The 21,107-nt window shown below is 45.0% G+C and overlaps 1 protein-coding gene across 2 annotated transcripts in view; it reads left to right on the plus strand.

Annotated features, from left to right (window-relative positions):
* ZDHHC5 (zDHHC palmitoyltransferase 5) overlaps window positions 1–20,820 on the plus strand; it is a 35,344-nt gene extending 14,524 nt beyond the window's left edge. For both annotated transcript variants that reach the window (XM_074401487.1, XM_003920134.4), the window contains 10 exons: window positions 2,317–2,438; window positions 9,092–9,249; window positions 10,761–10,933; window positions 11,065–11,167; window positions 12,140–12,231; window positions 13,622–13,754; window positions 16,215–16,338; window positions 17,370–17,482; window positions 18,237–19,096; window positions 19,501–20,820. In XM_074401487.1, the coding sequence (XP_074257588.1) occupies window positions 2,317–2,438; window positions 9,092–9,249; window positions 10,761–10,933; window positions 11,065–11,167; window positions 12,140–12,231; window positions 13,622–13,754; window positions 16,215–16,338; window positions 17,370–17,482; window positions 18,237–19,096; window positions 19,501–19,666 (2,044 nt within the window). In that variant the 3' untranslated portion in view covers window positions 19,667–20,820. The remainder of the gene's footprint in view (window positions 1–2,316; window positions 2,439–9,091; window positions 9,250–10,760; window positions 10,934–11,064; window positions 11,168–12,139; window positions 12,232–13,621; window positions 13,755–16,214; window positions 16,339–17,369; window positions 17,483–18,236; window positions 19,097–19,500) is intronic.
* Window positions 20,821–21,107: the final 287 nt, after the last annotated feature.

Below are 21,107 nucleotides of genomic sequence, written 5' to 3' on the forward strand. Positions count from 1 at the left end.
CTGCCAAGGTATGGGGACATCTTTTCTGAACCAAAGAACTCAGAGGAAGAAGTTTCCATGGGGGCTTTCTTTGAGGATAGTACAGAACTGTGACTAAACGTCTGTTTTGTTCCTAAAATTGATGTCCTCACTCCAACATCATCATTTTGTCTTCCAATTATGTACTGACCTATCAAGAAAAGCAAACAGCTAATTGATATTTACTAAGAAGTTTGGCATATAATATTAAAAGCTTTTTTAAATGAATGGCTGAATGGAATTTGAATAAATAGATGGTAATGGTAAAGATTTGTGAGATGCTGGCCGGGCAAGGTGGCTCATGCCTATAATCCTAGCACGTTGGGAGGCTGAGGCCAGTGGATCACCTGAGGTCAGGAGTTTGAGACCAGCCTGGCCAACATGGTGAAACCCTGTCTCTACCAAAAATAGCAAAAATTGAAACCCCGTCTCTACCAAATAAGAGAAACCCCAAAATACCAAATACAAAATACCAAAAAAGAGAAACCCTGTCTCTACCAAAAATTAGCTGGGCACTGTGGCGCATGCCTGTAATCCCCACTACTTGGGAGGCTGAGGCAGGAAAATCACATGAGGTAGAGGTTTCAATGAGTGGAGATCGCGCCATTTGACTCTAGCCTGGGCGTCAAGAGTCAAACTCTGTCTCAAAAAAATTATAAGATGCTTTGTGACAGTTTTGTCTCTTATCTTTGGTTTACTTATATCTAGTTAAGGAGCTCAGTTTCTCCAAACAGCTCTGAGTTATTCTCAGGGCTGTGCTTTTTCTTTTGGTGGGTGCAGGTATCTTTTCTTCACAGAATCCAAGACTGCTGTGGATTAATTTTTCAGAATCATATGCTGTCTTGTTCTCCTGTCTCCTTCTTCCTTTCCTCCAGTGAGTTCTTCCTTTCCTTTGACTGGTCCACATAAAGGGGACAAGGACAGATGCTGTCCTCATTCTGGAGATTAAGTTCTCAGCCACAAAGTAGATTAGAGTATTTAGCCACTGTCTTGGTAGTGGGAAGTTCTCCCTGAGCTGGGATGAGAGAGTGTGTTTGACACTACTGACAAAGCAAGCAGCACATCGTGTTCTTCCAAAACTTCTAGCTCCCAGGAAATCAGCAGAGAAAGGAAGAGCTCTTGAAGCATTCCTACATAGATTCATATCCTGAAAGAAACTGAGTTTAGTCCTGGACTAGAGAATTGTTTTTTGGTCAAGAAATGTTACCTTAAAGCATGTTTCTTGAGTTGAATGCTGTGGAATACTGGGTATGTTTGGCTAGTTTCTTTTTCCTACAAAATCGAGGACTTTGATCTGATATTCTCTTTCCTCCCCAATTCCTGCTTCTTTTTTAGACATAAAAGGGTTTAGTTCTGTGTCTTGATATCCATTCTCATCTGTGTGTGTTTTTTGTTTTTTGTTTTTGTTTTTTTTGAGACGGAGTTTCACTCTTGTTACCCAGGCTGGAGTGCAATGGCGCGATCTCGGCTCACTGCATCTTCCGCCTCCTGGGTTCAGGCAATTCTCCTGCCTCAGCCTCCTGAGTAGCTGGGATTACAGGCATGCGCCACCATGCCCAGCTAATTTTTTGTATTTTTTTTAGTAGAGACGGGATTTCACCATGTTGACCAGGATGGTCTCGATCTCTTGACCTCATGATCCACCCACCTCGGCCTCCCACAGTGCTGGGATTACAGGCTTGAGCCACCGCGCCCGGCGCTCATCTGTGTGTTTTTAAAGAATTTCCAACTTCAGAACTGGCCTCTAATTGAATAAACTCTCAGGTGTATCCAATGCAAAGAGGAAACTTTTGGCACTTGAGTGGTTCAAAATCAGCTGGCAAAGGGGAGGTGGGGCTAGAGAGATAGGTGGTATCCCATGTTTTGGGCCAACGTGCAGGTCAGTGGGACATGGCTGGGATCCAGAAACCTCAGGCTGCTCCAGAGAAGGGAATGTAGCTGGTATCAGTTACATAGTCAGTATCTAGTTCTCATGTCTGGTTAGAAAGGAGATAATGACAGATCTCAAAACATGTGGCAAGATCCACAGGGTAATGAATCGGAACAACACAGACCTTAGTGCAAGGGGTTAAAATAGGAGAGATTCTGAGTCTTACACTTTTATCTAAAGTGAGCAGTTCCATTAGGAAGCTAGACTCACTTGGTGGGAAAGATAAAGATAATTATTAAGGATGGCAAAGGTAAACCACACAAGATTTATCTGTAGGCAGGGGGGCTAAATCTTTATAGATTTTTGTATGTATGGTTTATGTGTAAAATGTTAGAGGTAACCCCTCATTTTGTTTATTGTCTATGCAGGTGTCCAGGACTAAGCCTGTATGTGTCACCTGCAGTGCCCATCTACAATGCAATTATGTTTCTCTTTGTGTTGGCCAACTTCAGCATGGCCACCTTCATGGACCCAGGGATTTTCCCTCGAGGTAAGATCCGCTTCTCTCTTAGAAGCACCTTACGCTGTCTTTGAAGAATAATGATTTGGGCATACGCAGGTGATCTTGGGCCTTAACAGTCCTGAGATGTTGGGATACTTCTGTCATTTTCTGATGATGAAAATCAGGTCAGGGTCTTCAGGAATATATGTTATAACTTCTAGTCCTGTGATTCACTTTGGGTCAAATCTTTGAGTTTTGGTTATTCATTCAGCAGAAATTTATTTAAAGCATTTGGGTTGGATGCTATTTCTAGGTACAGTAATACCCACAGTGAATTACGACAGTTATAACAGTTGATGTAGACTGTAATGGAGGCATGAGCAAGCAAGGTTCTGTGAGAATACAAAAAATTGAAAACAAATATGAGAACATATTTTGCCCAAATAAATTGGGGGAAGTGCTGCTGAAAATAGGTGGGAAGGACTTTAACAAGTAGAATATAGGAGGGAAGGGCATTTTTAGGCCGAGGAAGCAGCACATGCAGAAGCTTGTAGCCAGGAAATGGCAAACCTAGTGGGGCTACATGATGCTACACATGGTGTGACCAGAGGGATGGGGGGTAAACCCAGAGCCAAATTGTGAAGGACTTTATATACTAAGTTAAATAGATCATACTTTTTCCTTTGGTTAGGAAGAGGTCTTTAATTGGAGGACTCAACACTGGAATTCCTTTTAGAAAAATAATTCTTATAAGAATTACAGCTACCTTTTGGGAGGCTATGATAATAAAATAAACCAGATGAGAACTTGAATTCAAGGCTGGATTTACAGATTTTTTAGTAGTAGACTCAACAATTTTTTTTTTTTTTTTTTTGAGATGAAGTCTTACTCTGTCGCCAGGCTGGAGTGCAGTGGTACAATCTCAGTTCACTGCAACCTCCGACTCCCTGGTTCAAGCGATTATCCTTCCTCAGCCTCCTGAGTAGCTGGGATTACAGGCATGCACCACCACGCCCAACTGAGTTTTATATTTTTAGTAGAAATGGGGTTTCATGATGTTGGCCAAGATGGTCTCGATCTCTTGACCTTGTGATCTGTCTGCCTTGGCCTCCCAAAGTGCTGGAATTACAGACGTTAGCCACTGCATTCAACCGAGTCAACAATTTTTCATGATTTTTTAAATGATTTTATTTGGTGAAAGAGAGAGATTGGAGGAATTGTCTAGAGTAATGTCAAAGTTCATAACTGGGAGATAAGTTGATACAAGAATGTCAAACAGGTCTGGAGGGAAGACAGAATAAATACTTTTTTTTTTTTGAGACGGAGTTTCGCTCTTGTTACCCAGGCTGGAGTGCAATGGCGCGATCTCGGCTCACCGCAACCTCCGCCTCCTGGGCTCAGGCAATTCTCCTGCCTAAGCCTCCCGAGTAGCTGAGATTACAGGCACGCGCCACCATGCCCAGCTAATTTTTTGTATTTTTAGTAGAGACGGGGTTTCACCATGTTGACCAGGTTGGTCTCGATCTCTCGACCTTGTGATCCACCCACCTTGGCCTCCCAAAGTGCTGGGATTACAGGCTTGAGCCACCGCGCCCGGCCAATATTCTTAAACATATTGAACTTGATATACTTGGATTAGCCAGGTAGAGTTACACAGTGGGCAATTGAATAGTGAGTATTGAATACCTTGCTTATTTAATAATCTTCATTCTTGTGGTATTTGAAGCAACAGGAGTAAGATTGTCCAGAGAAAGTACTGTGAGATTATGAAAGAACTGAGGTTCGACCTGATCAGCACTGACATTTTTGTAATGATCAGAGGAGGAGAAAGAGCCATAGAAGAGAGATTGAGTAAGAGTTAGTAGGAGGAGAAATGGGACAAGTGGGAACTAAGGAAAGGAATCAAGTAGCTGATGGTTGGCAGTATTAGAAATTAGAGAGCTCCAATAGTATGGAAACTCAAATTTCTTATTTTTTTGGTAACTAAGAAATAATTGATTTTTTTTTTTTTTTTTTTAAAGTCTCTCTCTGTTGCCTAGGCTGGAATGCAGTGGCGCAATCACGGCTCACTGCAGCCTTGACCCCCTGGGCTCAGGTGATCCTCCCACCTTAGCCTCTGGAATTGCTGTGACTACAGGTGCAAGCCACCAAACCGGGCTGATTTTTCGATACATATTTTTGGAAGAGATGGGGTTTCACCATGTTGCCCAGGCTGGTCTCAAACTCCCAGCCTCAAACGATCCACTCGAATCAGCCTCCCAAAGTGCTAGGATTGCAGGCATGAGCAACCATGCCCGGTGTGAAATAAATTATAATAACAGTTTTATGTGTGTATGAGGAAGAGATACTGCTAAATTACTAAACTGTAAGGTTTTGGAAGGCAGGGAATGAGAAATGAGGAAACAGGCAATGAGTATCAAAATCACTCTTTTAAGAAGTAAGCCGGGAAGGCAGAAGTTGGAGTAATATCTTATGGGAGGAGAGAGTTTTTTTTTAGAATTTTGGTTGTTGGTAGCATGAAGAGATGGAACTAGAGAGGAGAGAAGCTGAGGTTGAAGAAAGGTGATAATTGAAATTGGACTTTTAGAGGAAGGAGATGCTTTCCAGTGCCTATCTGAAGGTTATGCTTGTAGTAGTAGGCTCTTTATGGAATAGGAGGAGAGAGAACCATCATCGGTAGACTAAAAGGTGGAAAGAAGGTAAGTTAATGAAGTTTGTTACTGATGACATGTAGTTTTCCTCTCAAATGTGAAGTTATTTTTCAAGAGTCAGGCAGGTAGTTTCGGGCTAGCAACTCTGGTGAGATGAAGTTTTTCTGAAATTTATTGGAGGCCAGGTGCAGTGGCTCAGACCCGTAATCCCAGCACTTTGGGAGGGTAAGGCATGTGGATCACCTGAGGTCAGGATTTCCAGACCAGCCTGACCAACATGGTGAAACTTTGTCTACTAAAAAATGCAAAAATTAGCTGGACATGGTGGCAGGCACCTGTGATCCCAGCTATTTGGGAGGCTGAGGCAGGAGAATTGCTTGAACTTGGGAGGTAGAAGTTGCAGTAAGCTGAGATTGCACCATTGCACTCCAGTCTGGGTGACAGAGGAAGACTCCATCTCAAAAAAAAAAAAAAAAAAAAAATTCACTGTGCTCCCAAAGCCTACATCATTGTTCTTCATTTGTGAACTTCTCTTACAAAGATTAAGTGAGGGAAAGGAACTTTGTGTCCCTAAAGCCAAGGAAGGCTATTTCAATGAGCCTTTAATGTTCATTCATCAAATATTTATTGATGTAATATGGAAGGCACTATGATGGTCTTTTGAGGTGATGCTTTTGAAAAGGTCATTGCTGGCTGGATGCAGTGGCTTATGCCTGTAATCCCAGCACTTTGGGAGGCCGGGACAGATCACTCGAGGTCAGGAGTTCAAGATCAGCCTGGCCAACATGGTGAAACCCCATCTCTACTAAAAATACAAAAATTAGCCAGGCATGGTGGTGCACTTGCCTGTAATCCCAGTTACTCACGGGGCTGAGGCAGGAGAATTGCTTGAACCCAGGAGGTGGAGGTTGCAGTGAGCCAAGATCGTGCCCTTGCACTCCAGCCTGGGCGACAAGAGTGAAACTCCATCTTAAAAAATAAAAGGCCATTCCTTTCAAATAGCTCAGTCTAGAAAGGAAGGTAGGGAAGGCACCTCTATAAATAAATACACTGTGATAAGTTGTGAAAGTAATAAAAGAGATCACTTCTGGTAGATATGATGATGTGGAAGGATCAGACATTTCAAAATAAGGAACATTACAACTGGGCATGCTGGCGCCCCCCCTGCAATTCTAGCTACTTGGGAGGCTGAGGTTGGAGAATCAATCGAGCCCAGGAGTTCAAGGCTGCAGGGAGCTGTGGTTGCAGCACTGCACTCCAGCCTGGGTGATAGAGCAAGACCCTCTTAAATAAAAAAAAATAGCATTTGAATTTTTTCTTCTTTTTAAAAGAAAAAGAAATATATTTTTGGAGATGGATTCTCTGTTGCCCAGGCCAGAGTTAGGAGGGTTTGGAAGGCAGCCATCTTGTCTCACTGTAGCCTCTGCTTTTCAGGTTCAAGCGATTCTTCTACCTCAGCCTCCTATTACAGGAGCTCACCACCACACCCGGCTAATTTTTATATTTTTAGTAGAGACAGGGTCTCACCATGTTGGCCAAGCTATTCTGTAGCTCCTTACCTCAAGTGATCCACCTGCCTCGACCTCTCAAAGAGCTGGGATTACAGGCATGAGATCCTGCGCCCAGCCAAAAGAAAAAATCTTTTATTTAAAGATTTTAATAAGTAGTGCACATTCGTTATGTACAAAGTATATAAAAGATAAAACATTACCTATAATTTCACAAACGAGAGCTAACTACTGTTATATTGTGGTATATATCCTTGCAATATTTTGAAGACTTAAAAAAATGTATATATTTATGTATACCATGTATCTGCAGTATATATTTGTGTGTGTATGGTTTTGTTTGTTTGTTTGTTTTGTGAGATGGGGTCTCACTCTGTCACCCAGGATGGAGTGCAGTGGCATAAACCTCGGCTCACTGCAACCTCTGCCTCCTGGGTTCAAGCTATTTTCCTGTTTCAGCCTCCCAAGTAGCTGGAATTACAGGCGTGTGCCACCACCCCTGGTTAATTTTTGTATTTTTTGTAGAGACAGGGTTTAGCCATTTTGGGCAGGCTGGTCTTGAACTCCTGGCCTCAAGTGATCTGTTCTCCTTGGTCTTCCAAAGTGCTAGAATTACAGGCACGAGCCACTGCACCCAGCTGTATAGTTAACATTTCTTGCAGTGTAAATATGAAAAAATGCTAGGTAAAGAAATCAGTAAAATTTGAGAATTTAATTATTATTATTATTTTTTGAGATAGAGTTTTGCTCTTGTTGCCCAGGCTGGAGTGCAGTAGCGTGATCTTGATTTACTGTAACCTCCTCCTCCCAGTTTCACGTGTTTCTCCTGCTTCAGCGTCCTGAGTAGCTGAGGTTAGAGGTGCCTACCACCGCGCCTAGCTAATTTTTTTGTATTTTTAGTTTCACCACGTTGGCCAGGCTGGTTTCGAACTCCTGACCTCAGGTGATTTGCCCTCCTCGGCTTCCCAAAGTGCTGGGATTACAGGTGTGAGCCATTGTGCCTGGCCTGAAAATATTTAATCCCATAGTATAATTTATTTTAATTTTTCCTTCCCACATGTATTTTTTGTCTCTAGGTTAATTGAAAATAAAAATTGTACCGGGTGTGGTGGCTCATGCCTGTAATCCCGTGCACTTTGGGAGGCCAAGGCACTGAGCTCAAGAGTTCGAGACCAGCCTGAGAAATATGGTGAAACCCCATGTCTACTAAAAATGTACAAAATCAGTCGGGCATGCTGGTGGTCCTGGCTACTCAGGAGGCTGAGACAGGAGAGTCGCTTGAACCTGGGAGGCAGAGGTTGCAGGGAGCCAAGATTGCGCCATTGCACTCCAGCCTGGATGACAGAATGAGACTCCATCTCAAAAAAAAAAAAAAAAAAATTGCTAACTGTAGATGAGAAGGCAAATAATGTCTTTATCAGTGGGTTTCTGATAGCTGAAAGTTGAGAGAAAGGGCATTCATTTATGCTTGTGCAACAAATAATACTAAAATATGTATATATATAGAAAATTGATTTAAAATCAATCAAATTGATTTAAAATCATACTAAAATATGTGTGTATATATATAGAAAAAATTTTCTATCTATATATATATTAGTAGTATTTGTTGCACAAGCATAAATGTCCTTTTATGCTTGTGCAACAAGAGAAGACATTTTAGAGAAAGGTTTTTTTCTTTTTTTAAGATGGGGTTTCACCATTATGGCCAGGCTGGTCTTAAAACTCCTGACCTCAGGTAATCCACCTACCTCGGCCTCCCAAAGTGCTAGGATTATAGGTGTGAACCACCGCGCCTGGCCTGGATTTTTTTTTTTTTAAGATGGAAGTCTCACTCTGTTGCAGTGGCATGATCTTGGAGTGCAGTGGCATGATTTCAGCTCACTGCAGCCTCTGCCTTCTGGTTTCATGCAATTCTCTTGCCTCAGCCTCCTGAGTAGCTGGGACTGTAGGCACGTGCCACCACGGCTGTCCAATTTTTGTATTTTTAGTAGAGATGAGATTTTACCATGTTGTCCAGGCTGATTTTGAACTCCTGAGCTAAGGCAATCTATCCTCCTTGGCCTCCCAAAGTGCTGGGATTATAGGCATGAGCCACCATGCCTGGCTGGGCAAAGGATTTGTGCCTGGAAAAAAGGTTGGTGTTAGTTTCTCTCCTGGATTGCCATAGTTCACTCATATAAACGTAGATGCTGAACTCAGGCAAACTCATTATGTATGTGCTTTGATATATAAACTATTTCTTTAAAATTTATTCATAATATTTAAACCAGATACACCAGCACATGCATGAGGGCTACCTCCTGAGTCATTTTATCTTGAACCTCACTTCCTAATGCAGAATAAATTGCTTCCTCATCAGTGTTCCCATAGTGTTGTATAAAGACCTGACCTCACAGTGTTACACTTCCTTGTTCCTAGTCTGTCACTCATTAGACTGTGAATTCCTCAAAGGCAGAAGCTATCTTTTAAACATCACTGCATCTCTAGCACTTAATACCGTTTTGGCTACTTGTTTTTAATTGACCTTTCCTCTCTACAGCTGAGGAGGATGAGGACAAGGAAGACGATTTCCGAGCTCCTCTTTACAAAACAGTGGAGATCAAGGGCATCCAGGTGCGCATGAAATGGTGTGCCACCTGCCGCTTCTACCGTCCCCCTCGATGTTCCCACTGCAGTGTCTGTGACAACTGTGTGGAGGTAAGCGCCCTGGGTGGGATAAGACTTCATCCTTAACCTTCGTTGTATTCATCCTAACCATATAATAGATTCTTGGCTTTGGATGTAGCATAGTCTTTTTTTTTTTTTTTTTTTTTTTCTTTGAGACGGAGTTTCACTCTTCCTGTTACCCAGGCTGGAGTGCAATGGCATGATCTCGGCTCACTGCAACCTCCGCCTCCTGGGTTCAGGCAATTCTCCTGCCTCAGCCTCCTGAGTAGCTGGGATTACAGGCACGCGCCACCGTGCCTAGCTAATTTTTGTATTTTTAGTAGAGATGGGGTTTCACCATGTTTACCAGGATGGTCTCGATCTCTTGACCTCGTGATCCACCCGCTTCGGCCTCCCAAAGTGCTGGGATTACAGGCGTGAGCCACCACGCCCGGCCACTTGGACGTAGCATAGTCTTATCTACTATGTTGGCCGCATGGTCCAGCTCTGTCAACTGGTGTTAGTAATGACATGAAAGGCAGAGCATAAATATTACTGTAGGAGAGAAGCTTTAATTCCATGTGGGCATAGGCTTTTTTATTTTTATTTTTTGTAGTGACGAGGTCTCACTGTGTTGCTTGGGTTAGTCTCAAATTCCTGGCTTCCAGTCATCCTCATGCCCTGGCCTTCCAGAGTACTAGGATTACAGGCATGAACCATTGCACCGGCAGGGCATAGGCTCTCTCGACACCAATATTTATAGTTCTAGCCTTCTGTCCATTGGCTCATTTTTGGTTGGTTGTCCTAGCTTTGTGTTTTCTCTTCCACAAAATCATGCTCTTGTGTCTGTTGTAATTCTCTTCCTTCCTGTCCTTCTGCATCCCTTGTCCTTTTTCCATTCCATTAGCTGTAAGCAGTTACCTGCCAAATCTTCCTTCCAGTGCTCTTTTCTCATCAATCTTGATGTTTTGCAAACCCTCTGACATTTGTCACTTTTAGAGTTCCTTGGTCACATAGGATACACTTTGAGAGCTGGCCTTGGCCTTTTCCTTTTTTTTTTTTTTTTTTTTTGGAGACAGGGTTTCACCATGTTGGCCAGTCTGGTCTTGAACTCCTTACCTTGTGATCTGCCCACCTTGGCCTCCCAAAGTGCTGGCATTATAGGAATGAGCCACTGCTCCCGGCCGACCTTTTCATTTTTTTAGAGATGGGTCTTGCTATGTTGCCCAGTGCAGTGGCTGGCTATTAACAGGCACAATCATCATAATCATAGTTCACTCGAGCCTTGAACTCCTGGGCTGAAGCCTCAGCCTCCCAAGTAGCTGGGACTACAAGTGTGTACCACTATGCCTGGTTTGACCTTAGCCTTTGACCAGCCTCTGGAAGGTCTCCCTTGCAGATTTATGGAACAAAATAAACTAGATTTAGTTTTTAACTAATTGTTGAGCATGATCATAAATTACTAAAAGGAAAACTTAGCTGCCATTTGCTTTTCTTCTTGTCCAAAGTAATCTAATGCTACAGTCCAGGGATGGCTCTCATCTGTCTCTTTTTGTCCCTAGGAATTTGATCATCACTGCCCGTGGGTGAACAACTGTATTGGTCGCCGGAACTACCGTTATTTCTTCCTCTTCCTCCTTTCCCTGACAGCCCATATTATGGGTGTGTTTGGCTTTGGCCTCCTTTATGTCCTCTACCACATAGAGGAACTCTCAGGGGTCCGCACGGCTGTCACGTATCCTTCAAGGCCTTTTAAGTTGTGGGATTGGAAGGGGGAGGAATGATGGCCAAAGGGAAAATGGCTGCAATAGGGGCTGGGGAAAGTGAGCTCATGTCACTCTGTTCTCCTTGATTGTTTGGCATCAGAATGGCAGTAATGTGTGTGGCTGGCTTATTCTTCATCCCTGTAGCTGGCCTCACGGGATTTCACGTGGTGCTGGTGGCCAGGGGACGCACAACCAATGAACAGGTATGGGGAGAAGTGGCGAGAGACCCCTGAAGAGCAGGGCATGTCTCTTAAGCCTTTTGATTAGTGTACAGTGTAGTGCTTTCACAAATAGAAGCTTAATGAATACTTCTCATGATTATGTAGAGATAAATGGTAGGGAGTGAGGCAGTCTTAGTTGCTCATGTAAGCATAGATGCCATGTAAGAATTGAGACCATTTTTTAGTTAACAGGCATTTGCTATATGCCCACTGTATACTGGAGAATTTAGGCTCTGAGCTTATAGAAACAACAGAAGACTTGGGCTAGCCCTCAAGAAACTTCAGAGTGCTGCTTACAGGAAAACAGTGATTTCTGTGCATGTAATAGTAGCTAACCTTAATTGCTTTTTTTTTTTTTCTTTTTTGAGACAGAGTATTGCTCTGTCACCCAGGCTGGAGCGCAGTGGCACGATCTCAGCTCACTGCAACCTCCACCTCCTGGCTTCAAGCAATTCTCTTGCCTTAGCCACCCAAGTAGCTGGGATTGCAGGTGCCTGCCAATCACACCCGGCTAATTTTTATGTACTTTTTTTCTAGTAGAGATGGGGTTTTGCCATGTTGGTCAGGTTGGTCTTGAACTCCTGACCTCAGGTGATCCACCTGCCTCGGCCTCCCAAAGTGCTGGGATTATAGGTGTGAGCCATCATGCCCGGCCCTTAATTGCTTATTCTTATGTATATTATCTTAGTTTTCAATATTTGGAAAGCTGTTTATTCCATTTTACATGAGGAAACAGGTTTTGGATCAGCAGCCATGGGTAGACCTAGGATTTGAACTAAGGACCCTGACTGTAGATTCCCTGCTCTTAACCATCACATATATAAGCTGCTTGTGTTTTACTCATTTCTGTATGCCTCCGATGGTGAGTGCACAATAATTGGTAGTAGATTTGTATTTTGGCCTTTGGAAGTCAAGGTCTCATCTTCTAACCTGATATTTTCTTCCTCCCTCTAGGTTACGGGTAAATTCCGGGGAGGTGTGAACCCCTTCACCAATGGCTGCTGTAACAATGTCAGCCGTGTTCTCTGCAGTTCTCCAGCACCCAGGTACACCTATCTCTTTGGTCTAGTGTTTACCATTGGTCAGAACTTTTTTTATCTTCTTTGGGCCTGTTCTGGTAAAGGAGGGGCCCGGTGGGAGACAGCCTTTAGGAAGGATTCTCAGTCTTAGAATGGTAAGTACCTTCAAGGGAGAGACATGCCCATTCTTTAGTGCCATGGTCCCCAATCTTTTTGGCAGCAGGGACCGGTTTCATGGGAGACAGTTTTTCCACAGATGGAGGCTGGGGGGTGGGCTGGTTTCAGGATGAAACTGTTGCATCTCAGATCATCAGCCATTAGATTTTCATGGCTGGGCGCAGTGGCTCATGCCTGTAATCCCAGCACTTTGGGAGGCCGAGGTAGGTGGATCACTTGAGGTCAGAAGTTCGAGTCCACTCTTGCCAACATAGAGATGGTGAAACCCCGTCTCTACTAAAAATAGAAAAATTAGCCAGACATGTAATTACGCTGTTTTGTAAAGGGGAGCTCAGAAATCATCTTCCTCGTCCTCATCCTCCTCAGCTATAGAGAGTCAGTTAAAAACAACTATGCCAAAACGGTAGTAAGTGCTAGAGATGCAGTGATGTTTAAAAGATAGCTTCTGCCTTTGAGGAACTCACAGTCTAATGAGTGAGACTAGGAACTAGGAACTGTAACACAGTGAGGTCAGGTCTTTATACAACACTATGGGAACATGGATGAGGAAGCAATTTGTTCTGCATTGGGAAGTGAGGTTCAAATTAACCTGTAATCCCAGCTATTTGGGAGGCTGAGGCAGGAGAATTGCCTGAACCCAGGAGGCAGAGGTTGCAGTGAGCCAAGGTTGCACATACAACCTAGATCTCTTGCATGTGTAGTTTACAACAGAGTTCTAGGGTTTGCGTTCCTAAGAGAATCTAACGCCTCTGCTGATCTGACAGGAAGTAGAGCTTAGATGCCGCTGCTGATCTGACAGGAGGCGGAGCTTAGGTGGTAATGCTTGCTGGCCCGCTGCTCACCTCCTGCTGTGTGGCCCAGTTCCTAACAGACTACCAGCCGCATCTGTTCTGCATCTGTTCTGCAGCCCGTGGATTGGGGATCCCTGGTTTAGTGGACACTGAAATCCATTGATATTCTTCAGGTATTAAGGTTAATCTCCTTTGAGAATTGAGGATGAATAAGATATACTCTAAAGTACATTCCCTGAGCTAAGTACCTGCTCACAAAGGCCTGGTCTTGCTGCAGTCCTTCACAGAATCAAATAAATCTGTTTATTGCTAACCTTTACACTGGCCAGGTAGGACTGTTTTCTTGTATTTGTATTAGATTGGTGCAGTTATCTTTGCACCAACCTAATAAAAATGTTTTACAGAAACAGTAGATACTTTGAATGAAAGGTCTCTCTCTTGACACTTAGGTATTTGGGGAGACCAAAGAAAGAGAAGACAATTGTAATCAGACCTCCCTTCCTTCGACCAGAAGTTTCAGATGGGCAGGTAACTGTGAAGATCATGGATAATGGCATCCAGGGAGAGCTGAGGAGAACAAAGGTGAGGAATTCAGGGAAATCAAGCTAGGTAACAGAAGGTCTCACCCAAAGTAAAGAAATGGAAGCTTGCTTTAGTTTACATTTTATTTTATTTTATTTTTTTTGAGACAGAGTCTTGCTTTGTTGCCCAGGCTGGAATGCAGTGGGGCAATCTTGGCTCACCAGAACCTTCACCTCCTGGGTTCAAGCAATTCTACTGCCTCAGCCTTCCGAGTAGCTGGGATTACAGGTGCCTGCCACCTTGCCTGGCTAATTTTTAGTAGAGACGGGGTTTTGCCATGTTGGCTTGGCTGGTCTAAAACTCCTGACTGCAGGTGATCCTGCCCACCTCGGCCTCCCAAAGTGGTGGGATAACAGGCGTGAGCCACCATGCCTGGCACATTTCTTATAGTGCTTATTGCTTACTGCTTTGTGTTAAAACTACTTAAATACAAATCATGTTTTCTACATTAGATTTTTTTTGAGATGGAGTCTTGCTCTGTTGCCCAGGCCGGATGGCAGTGGTGCAATCTCAGCTTACTGCATGCAATCTCTGCCTCCCAGGTTCAAGCAATTCTTGTGCCTCAGCCACCTGAGTAGCTGGGACTACAGGCATGTGCCACCACGTCTGGCTAATTTTTGTATTTTTAGTAGAGGCAGGGTTTTCCCGTGTTGGCCAGGCTGGCCTCGAACTCCTGACCTCAAGTGATTCACCCGCCTCAGCCTTCCAAAGTGTTGGGATTACAGGCATAAGCCACTGTACCTGGCTCTACGTTAGATTTTAAGTTTAGATCTAATTAGATTTTAACAATAGAAAATGAATCCATTCATTTCCATATCTTCATAGGAGTTAACCTAGCAGCTTACAGATAGATGGGAGGAGCTCAACAAGTAGTTGTGGGTTGAAATGGGCAAATAAATGACAGAATTAAAGCTTTTTAAAAATCTCCTTCTGCCGGGTATGGTAGCTCATGGCTATAATCCCAGCACTTTGCGAGGCTGAGGTGGGAAGATTGCTTGAGTTCAGGAGTTCAAGACCAGCCTGGACAACATAGTGAGACTCCATCTCTAAAAAAGACTAAAATTTAAAAATGGAAAACTTTTTTGGCTGAGTGCAGTGGCTCATGCCTATCATCCCAGCACTTTGGGAGGTCAGGCGGATGGATCACTTGAGGTCAGGAGTTTGAGACCAGCCTGGCCAACATGGTGAAACCCCATCTCTACTAAAAATACAAAAAAAAGCCAGGCGCGGTGGCTCACACCTGTAATCCCAGCACTTTGGGAGGCCGAGGCAGGTGGATCATGAGGTCAAGAGATCGAGACCGTCCTGGTAAACATGGTGAAACCCCGTCTCTACTAAAAACACAAAAAATTCGCTGGGCATGGTGGCGCGTGCCTGTAATCCCAGCTACTCAGGAGGCTGAGGCAGGAGAATTGCCTGAACCCAGGAGGCAGAGAGCCGAGACCGCGCCATTGCACTCCAGCCTGGGTAACAAGAGCGAAACTCTGTCTCAAAAAAACAAAAAAAAAAAACCAAAAAAAATAATTAGCCAGCCATGGTGACACACCCCTGTAATCTCAACTGCTTGGGAGGCTGAGGCACAGGAATCGCTTGAACCTGGGAGGCAGAGGTTGCAATGAGCCGAGATCATGCCACTGTGCTGCAGCCTGGGTGACAAAGCTAGACTCCATTTAAAAAAAACAAAAAACAAAAAACTTTTTTTTTTTTTTTGAGACAGAGTTTCGCTCTTGTTACCCAGGCTGGAGTGCAATGGCCGCAATCTCGGCTCATCGCAACCTCCGCCTCCTGGGTTCAGGCAATTCTCCTGCCTCAGCCTCCTGAGTAGCTGGGATTACAGGCACGCGCCACCATGCCCAGCTAATTTTTTGTATTTTTAGTAGAGACGGGGTTTCACCGTGTTGACCAGAATGGTCTCGATCTCTTGACCTCATGATCCACCCGCCTCGGCCTCCCAAAGTGCTGGGATTACAGGCGTGAGCCACTGTGCCTGGCCAAAAACTTTTTTTCATCTAATACTGTACCCAAACTGATTCTTGTGTCTTGTCTTCTAGTCTCATTTAGAAATATAGGCAGTGACTCGTGTCCATAATCCCACACTTTGGATGGCCAAGGATGGGGGATTGTTTGAGGCCAGCTTGGACAACATGGCAAGACCCCCCATCTCTACAAAGTAAAATAAAATAACTGGGTGTGGTAGCATGTGCCTGTAATCCTAACTTTCTGAGGCTGAGGTGAGAGGAGCACTTGAGCTTAGGAGTCGCAGGCCTGCAGTGAGCCACTATCATGTGTACCACTGTACTCCAGCCTGGGCAACAGCTTGAGACCTTGTCTCAAAAAAAAAAAAAAAAAAGAAATACATGAGAATTGACTCCCAAATACCTCTCTTATACCAGTTTAATACTTTGAGTTGTCATAATGCTAAATTTCCAAATCTGATTTTTCTTACCCTCATCAATCCAGTCTAAGGGAAGCCTGGAGATAACAGAGAGCCAGTCTGCAGATGCTGAACCTCCACCTCCTCCTAAGCCAGACCTCAGCCGTTACACGGGGCTGCGAACACATCTCGGCCTGGCTGCTAATGAGGGTAAGGGCTGCCTTGATTTGCAAGATAATAGAACTAGAGGCAGGATTGAGGTTACTTATTAGCTGTAGAGGACATGCCTGGGCTGGCAGATAACACTCGTGTTGTGGTTTTAAACACCCAATAGTTGGTACTTGTGCCACTCTGCAGCTGGAAAATAAGAGATGCCATTTAGCTATTGGCAGTGAATGGGACTTTTGCTGGGTAAATGGTCAGCCTGTAGGCAGAGCAAGAATATCACAGGACATTTTTGGTGCATTTACCCACCCTGAGTTCTGGGTTGGTGTGTCTTTAGTCTTGATTTCAGCAAAGAGTATATCTGTGCCTGCCTTGTCTTCTCCCTGTACTTAAGGAACCCTAGGCAATAAAGTGAACAACTCATAGGCTAGATGCAGTGGTTCACACCTGTGATCTCAGCACTTTGGGAGGCCGACGCAAGAGGATCACTTGAGCCCAGGAGTTCAAGACCACCCCAGGCAATGTAGCAAGACCCTGTCTTTACCAAAAAAAAAAAAAAAAAAAAAGTACCGGGCGCGGTGGCTCGAGCCTGTAATCCCAGCACTTTGGGAGGCTGAGGCGGGTGGATCACGAGGTCGAGAGATCGAGACCATCCTGGTCAACATGGTGAAACCCCGTCTCTACTAAAAATACAAAAAAATTAGCTGGGCACGGTGGCGCGTGCCTATAATCCCAGCTACTCAGGAGGCTGAGGCAGGAGAATTGCCTGAACCCAGGAGGCGGAGGTTGCGGTGAGCCGAGATCGCGCCATTGCACTCCAGCCTGGGTAACAAGAGCGAAACTCCGTCTCAAAAAAACAAACAAACAAACAACAACAAAAAAAAATTAGCTGGGCATGGTGGCAGATGCCTGTAGTCCCAGCTACTCAGGAGGCTTAGGTAGGCTCCCAGGAGTTCAAGGCTCCATTGAGCTATAGTCATGCCACTGCACTCCAGCATTGGCAGCAGAGTGAGACCCTGTCTCTTAAACCAAAAACCTCTTGTAAAGTAGTGCCCCCTTGGCCTTTTTTCTTGCAGACAGCAGCTTATTGGGCAAGGACAGCCCCCCGACACCTACCATGTACAAGTATCGGCCGGGTTACAGTAGCAGCAGTACATCAGCTGCCATGCCGCATTCCTCCAGCGCCAAGGTAATGAGTAGTCTTAAAGAGGTGGGTAATATGACAACTGGCCAGGCACGATGGCTCACACCTGTAATCCCAGTACTTTGGGAGGCCGAGGCAGGAGAATCAAGAGGTCAAGAGATTGAGACCATCCTGGCCAACAAGGTGAAACCGCGTCTCTACTAAAAGTATAAAAATTAGCTGGGCGTGATGGCAGGTACCTGTAGTCCCAGCTACTTGGGAGGCTGAGGCAGGAGAATTGCTTCAATCTGGGAGGCAGAGGTTGCAGTGAGCTGAGATCACGCCACTGCCCTCCAGCCTGGCAGCAGAGCAAGACTCCATCTCAGAAAAAAAAAACAAAAATGTGCCAACTATTCTGGGGAAAAACAAGATTGGGGGAGGAAAAGGCAGAAGGGAAGAGAAGAAAACAAAGGACATTTGACTGTTGGCATTTGTGAAACTGAATCGCCTCGATAGTGTGTCCTTTATCAGATTGGGGTATATAGCATAATAGAGTCGTGTTTGATCTGAGTTTATAACTCAGTTCGGCCCACGAGCAAGACACTCAGCCTTTTTAAGCCTTGTTCTCTGCATCTGAAAATGAGATGGTATTTGTTTAAACTCAGTTTTTCTTTAGGGATTAACCTGGATAATGCATGTAAGAGTTCTAAGCATAGTATTGGCACAGAATAAATACTGTTTTTGACCAGCTCCTTGGACTCTGGGGTCTAGTTTCTGTCACAAGAGGAGCACTAAGAGCCTGCTTTACTTTCTTCCTCAGTTGAGTCGTGGGGACAGCTTGAAGGAGCCAACCTCAATTGCAGAGAGCAGCCGTCATCCCAGCTACCGCTCAGAGCCCAGCTTGGAACCAGAGAGCTTCCGTTCTCCTACCTTTGGCAAAAGTTTTCATTTCGATCCACTATCTAGTGGTTCACGCTCCTCCAGCCTCAAGTCAGCGCAGGGCACAGGCTTTGAGCTGGGCCAGCTGCAATCCATTCGTTCAGAGGGCACCACCTCCACTTCCTATAAGAGCCTGGCCAACCAGACACGGAATGGAAGCCTATCTTATGACAGCTTGCTCACACCTTCAGACAGCCCTGATTTTGAGTCAGTGCAGGCAGGGCCTGAGCCAGACCCACCTTTAGGCTATACCTCTCCCTTCCTGTCAGCCAGGCTGGCCCAGCAACGGGAAGCTGAGAGGCACCCACGGTTGGTGCCTACTGGCCCAGCACACCGAGAGCCCTCACCAGTTCGTTATGACAATCTGTCGCGCCACATTGTGGCCTCCCTCCAGGAACGAGAGAAGTTGCTGCGCCAGTCACCCCCACTCCCAGGCCGTGAGGAAGAACCAGGCTTGGGGGACTCAGGCATTCAGTCAACACCAGGCTCAGGCCATGCCCCTCGTACAAGTTCCTCCTCAGATGATTCAAAGAGATCACCTTTGGGCAAGACTCCACTGGGACGCCCAGCTGCCCCCCGTTTTGGCAAGCCAGATGGGCTAAGGGGCCGGGGAGTAGGGTCCCCTGAACCAGGCCCAGCGGCTCCATACCTGGGCCGATCGATGTCATACAGCAGCCAAAAAGCCCATCCTGGTGTCTCTGAGACAGAAGAAGTGGCCTTGCAGCCATTACTGACACCCAAGTAAGTATTAGTACCCTCCTGACCCTTAGCCAATTTAAAATTAGCATAGTGCTCTGCAAAAGGTATCAGGACTTCTGTTGTACATCCTAATGTAGGGGGACCTGCATTTTCACTTTGACTCCAGCCGCCTTCATGGGCAATTCCGGTTAAGAGACTGAAGATTAATACTTTTTCCTTAATTCTATCTTCCTAAAAGTATTTGCCTGGGTGTGTATGCGATAGCTGTTACTAGAGAGTAGTAGTAAATGGGAGAGATTGGGAATCAGGTTTATTTGAAACAGGGCAATAAAGGGGAACGTCTGGGTAAGGAAGTATGGATATAGAAAACATTTTCTCTGAACCCATCTCCCATTGCTATGTTTTGTATCCCATTTCCTGACACCCGTCTTGTCTCTTCTTTACAGAGATGAAGTACAGCTGAAGACCGCCTACAGCAAATCCAATGGGCAGCCCAAGAGCTTAGGCTCAGCCACCTCTGGCCCAGGCCAGCCACCTCTCAGTAGCCCCACGAGGGGAGGAGTCAAGAAGGTGTCAGGGGTTGGTGGTACCACCTATGAGATTTCGGTGTGAGCCTTCGGCGCTTCCCCTCCCCATCGCCTCTGCGCCTACACCAAAGGGCCCCAGGTGGCCACCTTCCTTCCCTCAAGGGGCTCCCCTCCCCTGCATGGACATTTTTTAAACCACCGATTCCAAGAGGATGAGGAGTGTTTTCTAAAATGCAGTGGGCTTGGGGAGTTGGAGAGTTGGGGCCCTGAGACTGGGGTAGCAACCCCCCTTTTATCTTTTAAGACCTTCCTTTCCTTGATCCCTGGACCAGACTCAGTGGACATTTGTGCAATTGCTCGCCCTGGAGGGAACCAGATCATTTTTAAACCAGAAATAATTTTTTTTATTATTGTTACGGATTCTATTTTTTTCCTCTTCTGCGTTACCAGGTGTGTGTGTACATATAATATATATATATATATATATATTATAAATATCAAAGAAATTATATATCTATCCTGGGATGGGAAAATGAGGGAGGGATACATATATGGAGGGGGATCTTATTCTTCCCATTCCTCAGACCAGCAGGAAAAGAGGGGAGACATCAGTCTTTTCCCTGTGGTTCCCTCTCATTTGTCCCAGTTACTAAGGAAATAGCATCCTCTGTTGGTGCTAAGTGTGATTAGGAAGAAGCCTGGGGAGAGGTGAGTCTGGGATTTTGGTCACAAGAGGGAAGGACTTGGAGAGGAGAATTAGTTTTCTAGGCTCACTGGCATTTAGTTTCCCTACGAAAGGGGTCAAAACTTCAAGACACTGGTGGTGGTCGGGGAAGATCAGGAAAATAACTTGGCCTAGCTCAAACAATATTGGATAATCCCCTCCTTGAGAGAGAGGGATTAGAGTGGGCTCCTTCTGCTAGCCCCTTGGAGCCTCCCCTAGCTTACACAGTTAACTTGATTTTAAAATCCAAGGCCAGGAGAGAAGAATCCAAAAAGCAATATTTTTCATCACATGCCAAAAATGGGATAGAGAGAAGGAGTGGCAGGCCTAGGCCCCTCCAATTGTCCCTTGGGGGTTACCCCTCAGCCCACCTCACTATGGTGCTGGGTAGAGGGGATACCTGGGTTCAAACCTCTAAATAGGGGAGATCCCAGCCTCCACAAAGAGGCCCTTTTAGTTTTTATTCTGATTAGCCATTTTAAACCAACAAGGAATAAAAAGAAATCCTGATCTAACCAGTGCCCCCTGAGTTGTGTTATTTTGTCTGGTTGAGACAAGGTGAACGATCTCTGGTGGAAAGTTAGCACAGTGACAACCTCATAAGCTTCCCTGGTCCCAGCCCATCTCTAGGCTATAATGAGAATAGCCACTTAAAACAATAACTAAAAAAATTTTAAAAAAAGAGACCTGGCACTGGGGGAGGCTGAGGCAGGAGAATCATTTTAGCCCAGCAGTCCCAGACCAGCCTGGGCAACACAGAGACTCTATCTCTAAAAACAAACAGGTCCTGATTTTATGTGGG

The sequence above is a fragment of the Saimiri boliviensis genome, chromosome 6, assembly GCF_048565385.1.
Source record: "Saimiri boliviensis isolate mSaiBol1 chromosome 6, mSaiBol1.pri, whole genome shotgun sequence".
Lineage (NCBI taxonomy): Eukaryota > Metazoa > Chordata > Mammalia > Primates > Cebidae > Saimiri > Saimiri boliviensis.